At 43.2% G+C, this 16,869-nt stretch overlaps 1 protein-coding gene across 2 annotated transcripts in view; it reads right to left on the bottom strand.

Annotated features, from left to right (window-relative positions):
• Positions 1 to 16,583, bottom strand: part of cdca2 (cell division cycle associated 2) — a 44,624-nt gene extending 28,041 nt beyond the window's left edge. For both annotated transcript variants that reach the window (XM_060907503.1, XM_060907504.1), the window contains exons 1-3: positions 16,375 to 16,583; positions 2,165 to 2,322; positions 916 to 1,046 (exon numbers count right to left, since the gene is read on the bottom strand). In XM_060907503.1, the coding sequence (XP_060763486.1) occupies positions 916 to 1,046; positions 2,165 to 2,321 (288 nt within the window). In that variant the 5' untranslated portion in view covers position 2,322; positions 16,375 to 16,583. The remainder of the gene's footprint in view (positions 1 to 915; positions 1,047 to 2,164; positions 2,323 to 16,374) is intronic.
• Between the last annotated feature and the right edge of the window lie 286 nt (positions 16,584 to 16,869).

The following is a 16,869-nucleotide window of genomic DNA, read 5'->3' as shown; positions in this document are numbered from 1 at the left end:
TGCATCAATTACAGCATCATGGCTGCGTAGAAGAAGGGTCCGGGTACTGAACTGGCCAGCCTGCAGTCCAGATCTTTCACCCATAGAAAACATTTGGCGCATCATAAAACGGAAGATACGACAAAAAAGACCTAAGACAGTTGAGCAACTAGAATCCTACATTAGACAAGAATGGGTTAACATTCCTATCCCTAAACTTGAGCAACTTGTCTCCTCAGTCCCCAGACGTTTACAGACTGTTGTAAAGAGAAAAGGGGATGTCTCACAGTGGGAAACATGGCCTTGTCCCAACTTTTTTGAGATGTGTTGTTGTCATGAAATTTAAAATCACCTAATTTTTCTCTTTAAATGATACATTTTCTCAGTTTAAACATTTGATATGTCATCTATGTTCTATTCTGAATAAAATATGGAATTTTGAAACTTCCACATCATTGCATTCCGTTTTTATTTACAATTTGTACTTTGTCCCAACTTTTTTGGAATCGGGGTTGTATAACAGTTAGTTTTTATGATCACAATCTTACACACGTTACTGAATAAAACTCCACCGTGTTTCGCAAACTGATTCACATCTCACCGCGTTTCCTTTACCAGTATAAACACTTTTATTTTTACATTTATATTCGGTTCTGAACATCGGAGTAAATTTAGTTTACAGGAAACTCAGCTGGTTAAAATAATTTGTCCGTGGTGGTGTGAGGAGTGGAACTACAGTGCAGTAATGCGAGAGGCGCTGCTGTAAAGCGGGGGACAGGACCCGTCTGTTAGCAGTCGAGGTGATCGGACTGCGGATCGGACAGCGGCGCGAGCTCACATTCCTGCGGCGTGCGCACGCTGAGGGAACGCGTCTGACAGAAACCTGCAGGGGGAACTGACGGGGCGAGTAATGAAGTGCTCCTGACGGTGACAAACCTGAGGGGTGCGAGGAGGCATCTTCACGACCTGCCTGGCTCTGAAACAGATCAGCGAATTGGTCTCGGGGGAACCTCTCAGGCCGATGGTGGATCTCCTCCTCGCCTTCAGCTGGGCCACTCGGGATTTATCTGGGGTTTAAAAGAAAGAAAGAAAGAAAGAAAGAAAGAAAGAAAGAAAGAAAGAAAGAAAGAAAGAGAGCGAGAAAGGAGAGAAAAAGAGAAAGAAGAGAGAAAGAAAGGGAAAGAAAGAGAAAAAGAAAAAAGAGAAAGACAGGCAGAGAGAGAGACAGATAGAAAGAGAAAGAGGGAAACAAAGAGAAAGAAAAAGTGAGAAAGAGAGACAGAAGAGAGGGAAAGAGAAAAAGAGGGAGAGAGAAAAAGATGGAAAGAGAGAAAGAAGAGGGAGAGAGAGGGGGAAAGAGAAAAAAGAGGGAAAGAACGAGAGAGAAAGAGCGAGAAAGGAGAGAGAAAGAAAGTGAGAAAGAAAAAAGAGAAAGACAGAGAGAAAGAGCGAGAGAGAAAAAAGAGAGAGAAAGAGGAAGAGAGGGAAAGAGAAAAAGAGGGAGAGAGAAAAATAGAGCAAGAAAGAGAGAAAAAGAGGGAGAGAGAGAAAGAAGAGAGGGAAAGAGAAAAAGAGGGAAAGAGGGAGCGAGAAAAAGGAGAGAGAAAGAAGAGGGAGAGAGAGAAAGAGGGAAAGAGAAAAAAGAGGGAAAGAACGAGAGAGAGAAAGAGCAAGAAAGGAGAGAAAGAAGGAGACAGAAAGAAAGAAAGCGAGAGAAAGAAAAGAGAAATAGACAGAGAGAAAGAGCGAGAGAGAAAAAAGAGAAAGGAAGAGAGAAAAATAAAGAGCAAGAAAGAGAAAAAGGGAGAGAGAAAGAGGGAAAGAGAAAAAAGAGGGAAAGAACGAGAGAGAGAAAGAGCGAGAAAGGAGAGAAAGAAGGGGAGAGAAAGAAAGCGAGAGAGAAAGAAAAAAGAGAAATAGAAAGAGCAAGAGAGAAAAAAGAGGAAGAGAGGGAAAGAGAGAAAAAGAGGGAGAGAGAAAAATAAAGAGCAAGAAAGAAAAAAGGGAGAGAGAGAAAGAGGGAAACAAAGACAAAAAGAGAGATAGATAGACAGAGAGAGAGAGAGAGAGAGAGAGAGAGAGAGAGAGAGAGAGAGAGACAGAGACAGAGCGCTCAGATACAGGGGATTCACTCTGTTCCTTCAGTAAGAGGAGAACCCTCAGGTTGTTCTCTGTGGTCCGTCACCTTTGTCACTGCGGAAAGCCGTGAAGCTGTTTGGGGTGATCCCGAACTGACCCGGCGTGAGCTTGGAGAAATCCAGAGTCCCGCTCTCGCCGTTCTGTTGCGAGGGAATCAGCGGGCCCAGTGGTGTTCGGTTCTCCATTCCTGCCTCGCTCTCCATTCTTTAAATTAAAAAAAATCATCAATGACTAATTGAACAGAGGAGAGAGAGAGAGAGAGAGAGAGAGAGTTGGACAGCGATGCTAAATGGATCTCTACAGATGTTTCAGTGCAGTTTGTGCTCGTCTTTGCCTGCATTATGTACAGCTCCGTGCTGAAATTTGCATTCGTCTTGGTTTCTGGGTTAAAAAAATAAAATAAAATCAATGTTTCTCATAAATATTACAGGAAGTGAGTGCTGGAATTTTCATGAGCAAACTTCACATCTCACACTGACATGCTGTGGGCCAGGGGTCATCCAACAGTGGCCCGGATACAGACCCGGGAGCAGATTTCACTCTGAAAATACTGCAGAGAATCGATAGATACACGGGGCGAAACAAACAAACAAACAAACAAACAAACAAACAAACAAACTACTCATGCTTTTTTTTTTGGGGGGGGGGGTATTTTAGATTCTGTTGCAGATAAACCGAATCACATGCATTAGAGAGGTCAGAGAGGGAAGTTCTGACCAAAAAACAAACACAAAAAACCCTGATGTATCTCAGAGTCGAGGTGTGAACTCATCATCTCATCTCATTATCTGTAGCCGCTTTATCCTGTTCTACAGGGTCACAGGCAAGCTGGAGCCTATCCCAGCTGACTACGGGCGAAAGGCGGGGTTCACCCTGGACAAGTCGCCAGGTCATCACAGGGCTGACACATAGACACAGACAACCATTCACACTCACATTCACACCTACGCTCAATTTAGAGTCACCAGTTAACCTAACCTGCATGTCTTTGGACTGTGGGGGAAACCGGAGCACCCGGAGGAAACCCACGCAGACACGGGGAGAACATGCAAACTCCGCACAGAAAGGCCCTCGCCGGCCACGGGGCTCGAACCCAGGACCTTCTTGCTGTGAGGCGACAGCGCTGACCACTACACCACCGTGCCGCCCTAATTTTGAACTGGTTCGGCATTTTGACAACTCGCGTCTAGTTAGCAGCAGGAAAACACTGGGAGTGACGTCATCAGAGTGAATTATCAGGAATTATTAGAGATACAGGGCACTTTTACGGTGGAATAAAAACGTGTGTTCTATTCCCTTCTAGCGGGTTTCATTAATTTGGTTTAATAGCATGCAATATTGTTAGCATATCGCTTATCCTATGTGTATTACATCACTCTACCCAATGGAGAGCAAGCATTGAATATGGTTTACGATATCGCATGGTTGTCAAGACAACATAATGTCACACATCAGGGACGTAAAACTTCTGCGCTAGCGAGCAACTGGGACAATCTGTAAACAAACATGGCCGCCAGGTTTGCTTCATTAAATACAGAAAATTTTAAGAGAATTTTGAAAGAGAAAGACTCGTTGAAGACCCGAAACGAATGTGTATGTGTAATAATAATAATGGCTTTTTTTCGTGGTCCATCAGAGATATATTCCATTCAGCTACTCGTCTTCGACTCGTTCAGCATCATGCTCGCTGAATGGAATCTATCTGACAGAACACTCAGTGCCAGCCAATATTATTTAAATATGTGACTCAGATCTGTGATGTATTTTGTAAGAAAAATGTGTTTTTCAGCACAAGAAGATAAACTTCACATCTTCAGGCAAGTGTGTGATTTTCTTTTTATTATGTCGACACATTCACAAACAAAAAGTCCCCGAATTTATCAAAACAACAGCCTGGCAAGCCAGACTAAATGTGAATATTTATTCTGGCCTCGATCCGTAGACATTTCCGAAGGGTGTGGGAGGAACAACCCGCTGTCTTTCAAACTGTCTCTGTGCGTATAGGCCAACGCTCTGACCAATCAGCTCAACAGTGACTGTGACGTAGTCAGAGCGACAGAAAGCAGTGGGGGAGGCCTTGAAATTAAATAATTTTTCAAAATGCATATTAATTAATAAACAGGTTCTAGATATTAAGAAGTTTGGAGATAATGACCACAAGTTTGGAGTCTGTACCACATACTTAACATACACTCATTTTTTTCCCCAAGTGTTTTTCAAGGGTTTGCTTAAACTGTTTGAGAGTTTTTATTTAGTGGTGTTTGGTGAAATAATTTCCCTTAAATTTAAAATAATGGGAAAATAAGAAACAATCAAAAAGTAATGTTTCAAAGCTGTTTATTAATTCTTCGTACTGCACAAACTAGCCCCATCCTTTTGGCTACGAGCGGAGCCAGCTGGTAGATCAGACTTTTGCCATAGCCGGTCGGCAAAACAGCGAAAACGTCCTTCTTGAAAAGGAATGAGCGGAGAGCCTCTTCCTGCTCATGTTTCAACGAAAACTCCAAGTCTAATTCTTCGAAAACTGATTCCAAGGCGGAGTCAAACTAGCGCTGTTCACTAGCTGTAGCCATCTTTCCTGTTGTGCTTTCTCCAGCGTCGCACAGCCTTGTCGTCACTCCTGCAAAAGCCCGCCCAAAGAATCCAAACAAAAACCTTGCGTTGTGATTGGCGGGCACGATTTGATGCCCGGGGTGTTTTTGTTTATATGGTGCGAGGCTAGGCCCACTCGCTAGGCAAAAAATATTTTTGGCCGCTAGGCGGGTGGGTCTAGTTTACTAGGCTATCAAAACAACTCACTCATTGATTTCCTCACGAGTCACAGATAGAGTTTTATGTCCCGGTTTTGGTTCTCCATGTCCCGGATGGAGCTCAGATGAAAAATACCAGTGGCGTATTTCCCAGTAAAACACTTGTGTATATGCATACAGTACTGTGCAAAAAGTCTTAAAGTGCATATCACGGGTAAATTCAGGAGCGAGATCAGTGTAATTCTCCTATGTTATATTAAACTTTGGTCAAATATCGGTCACATTTTGTGCAATTTTTTTACCTTGCGCAATACCAGAAAAATTCAGTTGAAATCAAGCCATTTGAGGCGAATTGGTCCGCCTCTGAAAAAACTTGGCATTTGGATTTCCCGGCAAACATTGATTTTCGTGACGTCGCGTGCGGGACGCCTCCCTCTGAATCCTACGCCAGCACTGGTTTATTTATGAAAAAACGACCTCTGCAAATTTCTTCAACGTTATTGCGTAATTATTAAAATGGTTAACAGATGTATCGTAGGAGGGTGTAGCAACACCAATCATGATGGGATTAGTACTCATCGTTTTCCAAAAGACCGGACAATGAGAGAGAAATGGGAGCGCTTGGTCTACACAGGCTGTGCACTGAAACCGTGCAAAGCTCTCGCAGCCTGCTGGCGCTTCCGCAGGTGACGTCACGAATCTGGCTCCAGACTCCCTTGGGATTTTTCCAGACGTGTTTTGTTTTCTGCTGTACACAGACGGCCTTGTGCAAAATTACCCTTCTGGATGAGCATGTAAAAAGACATGCTTTCATAAAAAAATAAAATAAAATTGGTCCAGAATATGCACTTTAACCCCCTCTTTATTTTTTTCATACAAACTTTGTTATAGATATCTATTTTATGACTTCTACATTGTTGAGTCAAAACATTAAAAAAACATTTTAGAGTCTCCAAACGCTCTTTTTTCCCCCCAGCACAAAATTAAATGTTACAGAAAAAAAAGAAAAAAGTTTATGTATCTGAGCAGCATATTCCATAAGAGCGCACTTTTCAGATGAAAAAGAAAACATAATGAAGGCTGCTGGGTTTCGGTGCAAAATGAAAAAGCGAGTGTGACAGGCAAAGTGTCCAGAAGAACTGTGGCTGGTTCTGAAAGATGCTCAGGAAAACCTACAGCTAACTTCCTTATAAAATTGCACTCACTGGACCTCAGACTACTACTATTATTATTATTATTATTATTAATTTATGGGTTGTTTTACAGTCAGGGTACAAAGTTTGTGTCACAGGGGTCCAAAATTCAAATTGATTCAAACTGGTTCTTGTACCAGTTTTTAAGTGAAGGACAAGTTAAAGAACAGATTTCAGGTAATTTTTTGACGTGTGTATGGTAGTTTTGTGTAATCTGCTATAAGATAAAGAAAAATAGCAAAAATATTATCAAAGACTTCTTGTCAAAAAATAGCTGATAGAAATAAAATTCCAACAGTTAAGAAATTGTTAGTAGTCCATAACATTCACCTAATGTTATAGCATGTGTAATAGTTTGTATTATAAGATGATTAAGTGTCGCTTTAAGCAGGGCTGGGAGAAACAAATGAAGTGATTCTCAGAGAGGACTTTTTTTTTTTTTGACAATTCAGAATCCGCTACTTCCATAGTGCTTTTAAATATAAGGCTGTAAGCTTTGTGTTAGTTGTCTCTAATATTTATGCCCCAAGATCTTGACCACATTTTAGGATGAAAATAATCATTTTAGATATGTTATTTTATATTGAAAAATTAGCTGTCTCGGAGAGGACTTTTTTTGACACAATTACATACTAATTTGATCAAAATAGTCTGAAAACTTACTGGCATTCAACATTAAAACTTAACTATGTTTCCAATGATATGGAACCAAATATGTTTTATGGTATAAAGAATGATGTAAGTGCATCCCTTTTGGAGCTACCTGTGGTCAAAAAAGCACTTTTTCTAAATGACACGAGTAATTTTGCTAAATATGACACATATTGCCATACATTCACCAAAAATAACGTTATCACCAAATTTTTTTTTGCATGGTAAATAGAGCTATCACAGGGCTACAATAAACAACCAAGTTTATTTAGTCAAGCCTTTTGATATTGAAGATAAGTGTTAAATGTGATTTTTAGCTTGCGTACCCTGATTGTAAAACAACAATAAATAAAATAAACTTATTTTTTTCAAGTAAAGGGTCGTCTCACACCAAATATTGACTTTGTTTCATTTATTATGGCTTACTTATTACAGCATTTTTTAAATGTTGAAATATTTCATTTCTTTTTTTTTTTTTGTCTTTTTGGTCTCCAGCATTTCTTTACTTTTGCACAGCACTGTACAGTGGTGCCTGAAAGTTTGTGAACCCTTTAGAATTTTCTATATTTCTGCATTAATATGACCTAAAACATCATCAGATTTCACACACGTCCTAAAAGTAGATAAAGAGAACCCAGTTAAACAAATGAGACAAAAATATTATACTTGGTCATTTATTTATTGAGGAAAATGATCCAATATTACATATCTGTGAGTGGCAAAAGTAAATGAACCTCTAGGATTAGCAGTTCATTTGAAGGTGAAATTAGAGTCAGGTGTTTTCAATCAATGGGGTGACAATCAGGTGTGAGTGGGCACCCTGTTTTATTTAAAGAACAGGGATCTATCAAAGTCTGATCTTCACAACACATGTTTGTGGAAGTGTATCATGGCACAAACAAAAGAGATTTCTGAGGACCTCAGAAAAAGTGTTGTTGATGCTCATCAGGCTGGAAAAGGTTACAAAACCATCTCTAAAGAGTTTGGACTCCACCAATCCAGTCAGACAGATTGTATACAAATGGAGGAAATTCAAGACCATTGTGGTCGACCAACAAAGATCACTCCAAGAGCAAGGCGTGTAATAGTCAGTGAGGTCACAAAGGACCCCAGGGTAACTTCTAAGCAACTGAAGGCCTCTCTCACATTGGCTAATGTTCATGTTCATGAGTCCACCATCATGAGAACACTGAGCAACAATGGTGTGCATGGCAGGGTTGCAAGGAGAAAGCCACTGCTCTCCAAAAAGAACATTGCTGCTTGTCAGGAGTTTGCTAAAGATCACACAGACAAGCCAGGCTATTGGAAAAATGTTTTGTGGACAGATGAGACCAAAATAGAACTTTTTGGTTTAAAGTGCTGATGACACATTTTTGACATCTTTGGCGATGTTTTATAACATAAAAAGTAATTCCCGATGATCCATATATTAATTCACGAAGGCGCCTATTTTACAAGTTATAAAGTCAATGGCATCATTAAACCAACAAGCCGAATACGGCAGAAGGACTATTACTATTCAAGGTGTTGAGTCATGTGATCTTCCAAATGCTTTTAATTTATTTTACTCACATTTCGAATCCGATGACTTTGGTAACAATATTTCTATGTGGAGAAACACTCTGGTACCTAATCATGACCTAATAATATCTCAGGAGCAAGTAACATCCCTGTTTAAGAAGGTCAACATTAGGAAAGCTGTTGGTCCTGATGCTGTTTGTGGACGCACACTACGTCATTGTGCAGAACAACTAAGTGGAGTTTTCACCTCCCTCTTCAATATGTGTGCAACAAAAGGGCTGATTCCCCAAATATGGAAGAGCTCCACTATAATACCATTAGCTAAATTAAATAAACCTAAGGAGCTGAAAGACTTTAGACCGGTAGCTCTTACATCTTTGGTGATGAAAAATTTTGAAAAAATCCTCAAAAATGAAATTTTGTCCTTGGTCACTGGGAAGCTGGATCCACTACAGTTTGCATATCAAACAGGCAGAAGTGTGGATGATGCAAAACTTTTTATTTTAGATAAAATATATAAAAACACTTGCCCCTCCTTGAACTGCCACCTTATTGTGGTGGAGGGGTTTGTGTGCTTGAATGATCCTAGGAGCTATGTTGTCGGGGGCATTATGCCCCTGTCAGGGTTTCCCAAGGCAGACAGGTCCTAGGTGACAGGCCAGACTAAGAGCAGTTCACCAAAACCCCTATGGAGAAAAATCCGAGGACCGTGACGTCGCCCGGGATGACGCAGCCGGGGCCCCACCCTGGAGCCAGGCCCGGGGTTGGGGCTCGTATGCGAGCGCTTGGTGGCCGGGCCTTTGCCCATGGGGCCCGGCCGGGCTCAGCCCGAAGAGGTGACGTGGGCCCGACCTCCTGTGGGTTCACCACCCACAGAGGTAGCAGTAGGGGACTGGTGCAATGTGGATTGGGTGGCAGTCGAAGGCAGGGGCCTCGACGACCTGATCCCCGGACACAGCGGCTGGCTGTTGGGACATGGAATGTCACTTCGCTGGGGGGGAAAGAGCCTGAGCTTGTGCGGGAGGTTGAGAGGTACCGGCTAGAGATAGTCGGGCTCACCTCCACGCACAGCTTGGGCTCTGGAACCCAGCTCCTCGAGAGGGGCTGGACTCTCCACTTCTCTGGAGTCGCCCGTGGTGAGCGGCGGCGGGCTGGTGTGGGCTTGCTTATAGCTCCCCAGCTCAGCCGCCATGTGTTGGAGTTTACCCCAGTGAACGAGAGGGTCGCCTCGCTGCGCCTTCGGATTGGGGAGAGGGCTCTTGCTGTTGTTTGTGCCTATGGCCCAAATAGCAGTATAGAGTATCCGGCCTTCTTGGAGTCCCTGGGAGAGGTACTGAGGAGTGCTCAGACTGGGGACTCCATTGTGTTACTGGGGGACTTCAATGCTCACGTGGGAGATGACAGTGACACCTGGAGGGGCGTGGTTGGGAGGAACGGCCTCCCCGATCTGAACCCGAGTGGTGTTTTGTTATTGGACTTCTGTGCTAGTCACGGTTTGTCCATAACGAACACCATGTTCGAGCATAGGGGTGTCCATAAGTGCACGTGGCACCAGGACACCTTAGGTCGGAGGTCAATGATAGACTTTGTAGTCGTTTCATCTGATCTCCGGCCCTATGTCTTGGACACTCGGGTGAAGAGAGGGGCTGAGCTGTCAACTGATCACCACCTGGTGGTGAGTTGGATCCGCTGGCGGAGGAGGAAGCTGGACAGACCTGGCAGGCCCAAACGTATGGTGAGGGTCTGCTGGGAACGTCTGGCCGAGCACTCTGTTGGGGAGGTCTTTAACTCCCACCTCCAGGAGAGCTTTTCCCAGCTTCCGAGGGAGGCGGGGGACATTGAGTCTGAGTGGACCATGTTCTCTACCTCCATTGTGGACGCAGCTGTTCGGAGCTGTGGTCGCAAGGTCTCCGGTGCCTGTCGTGGCAGCAATCCCCGAACCCGGTGGTGGACACCAGAAGTAAGGGATGCCGTCAAGCTGAAGAAGGAGTCCTATCGGGCCATGTTAACCTCCAGGACTCCCGAGGCAGCTGACGGGTATCGGCAGGCCAGGCGTGCTGCAGCTCGGGCAGTTGCGGAGGCAAAAACTCGGAACTGGGAGGAGTTCGGGGAGGCCATGGAGAAGGACTATCGGTCGGCCTCGAAGAAATTCTGGCAAACCGTCCGGCGCCTCAGGAGGGGGAAGCAGTACTCTGCCAACACTGTTTACAGTGCGGGTGGGGAGCTGTTGACCTCGACTGGGGACATTGTCGGGCGGTGGAAGGAATACTTTGAGGATCTCCTCAATCCCACCGTCATGTCTTCCACTGAGGAGACTGAGGCTGATGACTCAGAGGTGGACTCGTCCATTACCCAAGCCGAAGTCACTGAGGTGGTTTGCAAGCTCCTCGGTGGCAAGGCACCGGGGGTGGATGAGATCTGCCCTGAGTATCTCAAGTCTCTGGATGTTGTGGGGCTGTCTTGGTTGACACGCCTCTGCAACATCGAGTGGCGGTCAGGGACAGTGCCTCTGGAGTGGCAGACTGGGGTGGTGGTCCCTCTTTTTAAGAAAGGGGACCGGAGAGTGTGCCCCAATTATAGGGGAATCACACTTCTCAGCCTCCCAGGGAAGGTTTACTCCAGGGTACTGGAGAGGAGAATTCGACCAATAGTCAAACCTCGGATCCAGGAGGAACAATGCGGTTTTCGTCCTGGTCGCGGAACACTGGACCAGCTCTATACCCTTCATAGGGTGCTCGAGGGTTCATGGGAGTTTGCCCAACCAGTCCACATGTGCTTTGTGGATCTGGAGAAGGCATTTGACCGTGTCCCCCGTAGTATTCTGTGGGGGGTGCTTCGGGAGTATGGGGTTCGGGGCTCTTTGCTAAGGGCTGTCCGGTCCCTGTACGAACGCAGCAGGAGTCTGGTTCGCATTGCCGGCAGTAAGTCAGACCTGTTCCCAGTGCATGTTGGACTCCGGCAGGGCTGCCCTTTGTCACCGGTTCTGTTCATAATTTTTATGGACAGAATTTCTAGGCGCAGCCAGGGGCCAGAAGGAATCCTGTTTGGGAACCACAGGATTTCATCTCTGCTTTTTGCGGATGATGTCCTGTTGGCTTCTTCAAACCAGGACCTTCAGCATGCACTGGGGCGGTTTGCAGTCGAGTGTGAAGCGGCTGGGATGAGAATCAGCACCTCCAAGTCCGAGGCCATGGTTCTCGACCGGAAAAGGGTGGCTTGCCCTCTCCAGGTTGGTGGAGAAGTTCTGCCTCAAGTGGAGGAGTTTAAGTATCTCGGGATCTTGTTCACGAGTGAGGGAAGGATGGAGCGTGAGATCGACAGGCGGATCGGTGCAGCCTCCGCAGTGATGCGGTCGCTTTACCGGTCCGTTGTGGTGAAGGAGCTGAGCCAAAAGGCGAAGCTCTCAATTTACCGGTCGATCTACGTTCCGACTCTCACCTATGGTCATGAGCTTTGGGTAATGACCGAAAGGACAAGATCGCGGATACAAGCGGCCGAAATGAGTTTCCTTCGCAGGGTGGCTGGGCACTCCCTTAGAGATAGGGTGAGAAGCACAGTCACTCGGGAGGAGCTCGGAGTAGAGCCGCTGCTGCTCCACATCGAGAGGAATCAGCTGAGGTGGCTCGGGCATCTTTTTCGGATGCCTCCTGGACGCCTCCCTGGGGAGGTGTTCCAGGCATGTCCCCCCGGGAGGAGGCCCCGGGGAAGACCCAGGACACGCTGGAGGGACTATGTCTCTCGGCTGGCCTGGGAACGCCTCGGTGTTCTTCCCGAGGAGCTGGCCGAGGTGTCTGGGGAAAGGGAAGTTTGGGCTTCCCTGCTTAGACTGCTGCCTCCGCGACCCGGTCCCGGATAAAGCGGAAGAAGACGAGACGAGACGAGATATAAACACTTGGAGAAACCTGGCTCCCATGCCAGGCTTTTATTTGCAGATTTTTCTTCTGCTTTCAATAAAATGCAGCCGCATATTTTGATTGAGAGACTGAAAAATGACTTTCAATTACCAAATCAATTACTGCTTTTGATTTTAAATTTCTTAATAGATAGAAGTCAGAGAGTCTTAGTAAATGGTCATTTGTCTCAACCAATCACTTCAAATACTGGCTTGCCACAAGGATGTGTACTCTCTCCCCTGCTATTTATTCTATATACAGATAGCTGTAGGTCTTCCCAGCAAGGAAGCTACCTGGTTAAGTTTTCAGATGACACTGCACTGCTATCCCTGTTCCAAGGTCCACATTCCACTCATGGGCCAGCACTGACATCATTTGTGAAGTGGTGCGACGATAACTTTCTAGACTTGAACGTAGATAAAACAAAGGAGCTCATAATAGATTTTAGGAGAGCGAAGGCCGAATCAAAGGCAAGTGTCATACATGGGGGGGAAGTTGAAATAGTTGATTCTTACAAATACTTAGGCACAATATTTGATAGTGACCTGAACTTTCATTTAAACGCAGAGACAATTGTTAAAAAGGGACAGCAGAGAATTTATCTACTGAGGAAGCTTAACTCCTTCAGTGTCTCTAAAACCATTTTGTGTAATTTTTCTCAGTCTTTTATTGAAAGTCTTTTAACGTTTTCTTTTTTATGTTGGTTTAACACTATCAGTCAAAGACAAAAACAGTCTTAGTAGTATCGTTAACACCTCATCAAGGATTATTGGAACACACCTTAACGGTTTGAGCGCTCTGTTTAACAAACAGGCAGTCCAAAAGGCTAGAAGTATCATTAGCCAACCTGACCATGTGTTAAGTGGTCAGTTTTCTTTAATGCCCTCTGGGAGGCGCTATTACTCGGTCAGAGCGAAAACAAATAGGTACTCAAATTCTTTCATCCCTGTAAGTATTAGATTATTAAATAAGATGGTAGGGATAGAGTACACCAATGAGAACTTGATTTATTAAATGCTGGCTATCACTGTCAGGGTAGGGTGTGATGTTTGACTGGATGTGTGTATATTGGAAGTATGTGTATATGTCTTGTGTTCTCTTAATTATTTTTAATTTATTGTTGTCTGATGGAGACTGAGCTGTAAACTAAATTGCCCATTGATGGGACAAATAAAGTAATCTTGAACTTGAACTTATGATAAAAAAATGCAGCTATTTGGGCAAATTTGACAGGGCTGCAGCACCCAGGAGACGAAAGAGGAGGAGGAGCTATATGACGTCAGCGAAAGAACCTTCCTCCTAACTTACCAGTTTGTTGTTGATGCGACAGGTGTTCAGTTTATCATTATTATTATTATTATTATTATTATTAATAACATTTATATGAGTGATTCCACGCTTATGGGTACTGAAATGGGGACATGAACTTATTTTTAAAAATTCACCTAAAACCATTTCTTTTTTTACCATCAGGTCACAAAACATGTAATCTTTAATGAATGATATGTTAAAAGATAACTTTAATTTTCTGAGATGTAATAAAAACATATTTATATGCCAAAGTCAAGCCTATGAGTTCCAAAATAATGTCTGTTACATTACTTCTGTTACGATTGTCCATCTCGCGTCTGTTACAAATTAATTACAATCTAGCTATATACCATGTTAATCTTATTGAAAGAATGTGTATGTTTATTCTACTACACATGTTCATTAATTATATTTGCTAAAACATCACCTTCCTATATTTCAAAAAGTAATTCTACATTGTTAAAATTGAGAATATATATGTCCACAACACTTCTGTTACGTTCTGACTTTGGCATATAAATATGTTTTTATTACATCTCAGAAAATTAAAGTTATCTTTTAACATATCATTCATTAAAGATTACATGTTTTGTGACCTGATGGTAAAAAAAGAAATGGTTTTAGGTGAATTTTTAAAAATAAGTTCATGTCCCCATTTCAGTACCCATAAGCGTGGAATCACTCATATATATATATATATATAAATAAGTTATTATGCTTTCGCGTTGTGTTGCCGGCTTTTGCTCCAAAACCCACAAGGATGGGGTAAGTTTATTCAAGTTTCCCAGAGATCCCGAGCTGCATGCGAAGTGGGTGAAGCAAGTCAGGCGCACTCGTGACAAGTGGGAGCCCTCACCAACATCCGTCCTGTGCTCTGAACACTTCGATTTGGATTGTTTTGACACCCTTCCCAGCTTAAAGGAATCTCTTGGGTGTTCAGTTCAGCACAAACGTGTGTTCCTACCATCAGCAGTGCCTACACAGTGTTGCCAGATTGGGAGGTTTCCCGCCCAGTTGTGCGGTTTCAAGTGCATTTTGGTGGGTTTTGAACATATTTTGGGCTGGAAAATGTCAGCAGTATCTGTTGCCAGATACTGCTGAAGTTTTCCAGCCCAAAATATGTTCAAAACCCACCAAAATGCACTTGAAACCGCACAACTGGGTGGGATTCCTCCCAATCTGGCAACACTGCCAGTATTCCGGAGGGGGTCTACTAGTAGCTATGCCGGATCCAAAGACAGTCCTCCTGTCAGAACATGTGTTGTGAAACGACATAAGATAAAGGTACGTAGAGCTATAGATTCTACATGATAATCATAAATGTAATCATAAAGTCGGCGTGATATCAGTCATGTATTTGCTTGTGAAAGCTTGCGGCTTTCATGTAACTGCCGCCTAGCAACGAGAGGCAAAGGGTAAAGAGGGTAGGCTATCATAGATTCTATTCGGAAGAGATCAACACAATTCTAGACTCCCAGAAGAGGAAGAGCTAGCACTAGAGAGTTCACCGGCGTTTTCATGCGCCATTTCCATTGAGTAGAACCAGAGTAGAACAGCCAGTGAACCGCAGCGTGTTCTCCCGCTGACGTCACAGCATGGCCGCGAGCCACGGACCCAGTTTTCTTGCGCTGTGCAATTAAAAGTTGGATATTTGCGTAACAACAGCTTCTTTTCACGTAATTATAACAGAAATCTAACATGTTTGCCATGTTGTATAGTTTATTTAAGAAATTGCATAGAGTCATGTTCGTGTCATCAGCACTTTAAATGAGAAGCGTTATGTTTGAAGAAAGGAAAACACTGCATTCCAGCATAAGACCCTTATCCCATCTGTGAAACATGGTGGTGGTAGTATCATGGTTTGGGCCTGTTTTGCTGCATCTTGGCCAGGACGGCTTGCCGTCATTGATGGAACAATGAATTCTGAATTATACCAGCGAATTCTAAAGGAAAATGTCAGGACATCTGTCCATGAACTGAATCTCAAGAGAAGGTGGGTCATGCAGCAAGACAGCGACCCTAAGCACACAAGTCGTTCTACCAAAGAATGGTTAAAGAAGAATGAAGTGAATGTTTTGGAATGGCCAAGTCAAAGTCCTGACCTTAATCCAATGGAAATGTTGTGGAAGGACCTGAAGCGAGCAGTTCATGTGAGGAAACCCACCAACATCCCAGAGTTGAAGCTGTTCTGTATGGAGGAACGGGCTAAAATTCCTCCAAGCCGGTGTGCAGGACTGATCAACAGTTACCAGAAACGTTTAGTTGCAGTTATTGCTGCACAAGGGGGTCACACCAGATACTGAAAGCAAAGGTTCGCATACTTTTGCCACTCACAGATATGCAATATTGGATCATTTTCCTCAATAAATAAATGGCCAAGTATAATATTTTCGTCTCATTTGTTTAACTGGGTTCTCTTGATCTACTTTTAGGACTTGTGTGAAAATCTGATGATGTTTTAGGTCATATTTATGCAGAAATATAGAAAATTCTAAAGGGTTCACAAACTTTCAAGCACCACTGTAAGGGTGCACAAACTTTTGCACTGGACTCTAGGACACATTTATACATACACGAGTGCGTTCGTATAAACATCTATATCCATGTCTTATTATTTACATGGGCAAAATATGAAAATAGTATTACAGTTTATATATTTGAGAATTGTTTTGTTGTTCTTGGCCTAGTTTGCTTGCTAGCTACTTTAATGAGCCTAATATTGATACAAATAAATGCCCAAACACACTATTAACAAATAATTTAGCATCTAATAAAGCTTAATTCTGCTCCGATTCATTAAAGTTGATCATTTGTATCATCATTAATGAAGAAATTACATATTATTATCCAGCTAATAAACTTTAACCGTTGTCAATCTGCCTGAAAACTAAAACTATGCTAAGCTAACGAGGCTACATTTCAAAATTGGCTCCCTACCGGACGTTCCAGCCTCAGCGCCGTTGATTCGCCACTTAAAATTCTCTTCCGCCTCCGAATAAACTTACAAAACAACTGTAAAACTAAATTAAAACAATCTCTTCTGTTAACAAACAGCTCATAAAACATCTATAATACACTTTAAAGTCTGTAAAACCTAAAAATCCGGTATAGCATAACTAACGGCGCACAGCAGCTGCACAAACACTTCCGCCTTTGATACGAATGAGCCAATCGTATGCGACACACTGATCACGTGTTAAAAAACACCCAATCAAATCAGCGATTTGCTATGGTTCTGCATGAGAAGGTATGTCACCGTCGCTGGGCAACTTTTGTGTATGCAATGAAATTGTTCACCTTCATCCTTTTTCTTTTTTTTATCAACATAATAAAGAATAAACTCATCATAAGAATAAAATATGAACAAGAAGTGTTCTTGAAAAAGAATACAATCTAAAATGTGTAAAAACGAGGTGCAAAGTTGAAACAGTG

Source organism: Neoarius graeffei, chromosome 24 (assembly GCF_027579695.1).
Source record: "Neoarius graeffei isolate fNeoGra1 chromosome 24, fNeoGra1.pri, whole genome shotgun sequence".
Taxonomy (NCBI): domain Eukaryota; kingdom Metazoa; phylum Chordata; class Actinopteri; order Siluriformes; family Ariidae; genus Neoarius; species Neoarius graeffei.
The sequence above is the reverse complement of the archived record's forward strand: the minus strand, read 5'-3'. Positions and strand labels throughout refer to the sequence as shown.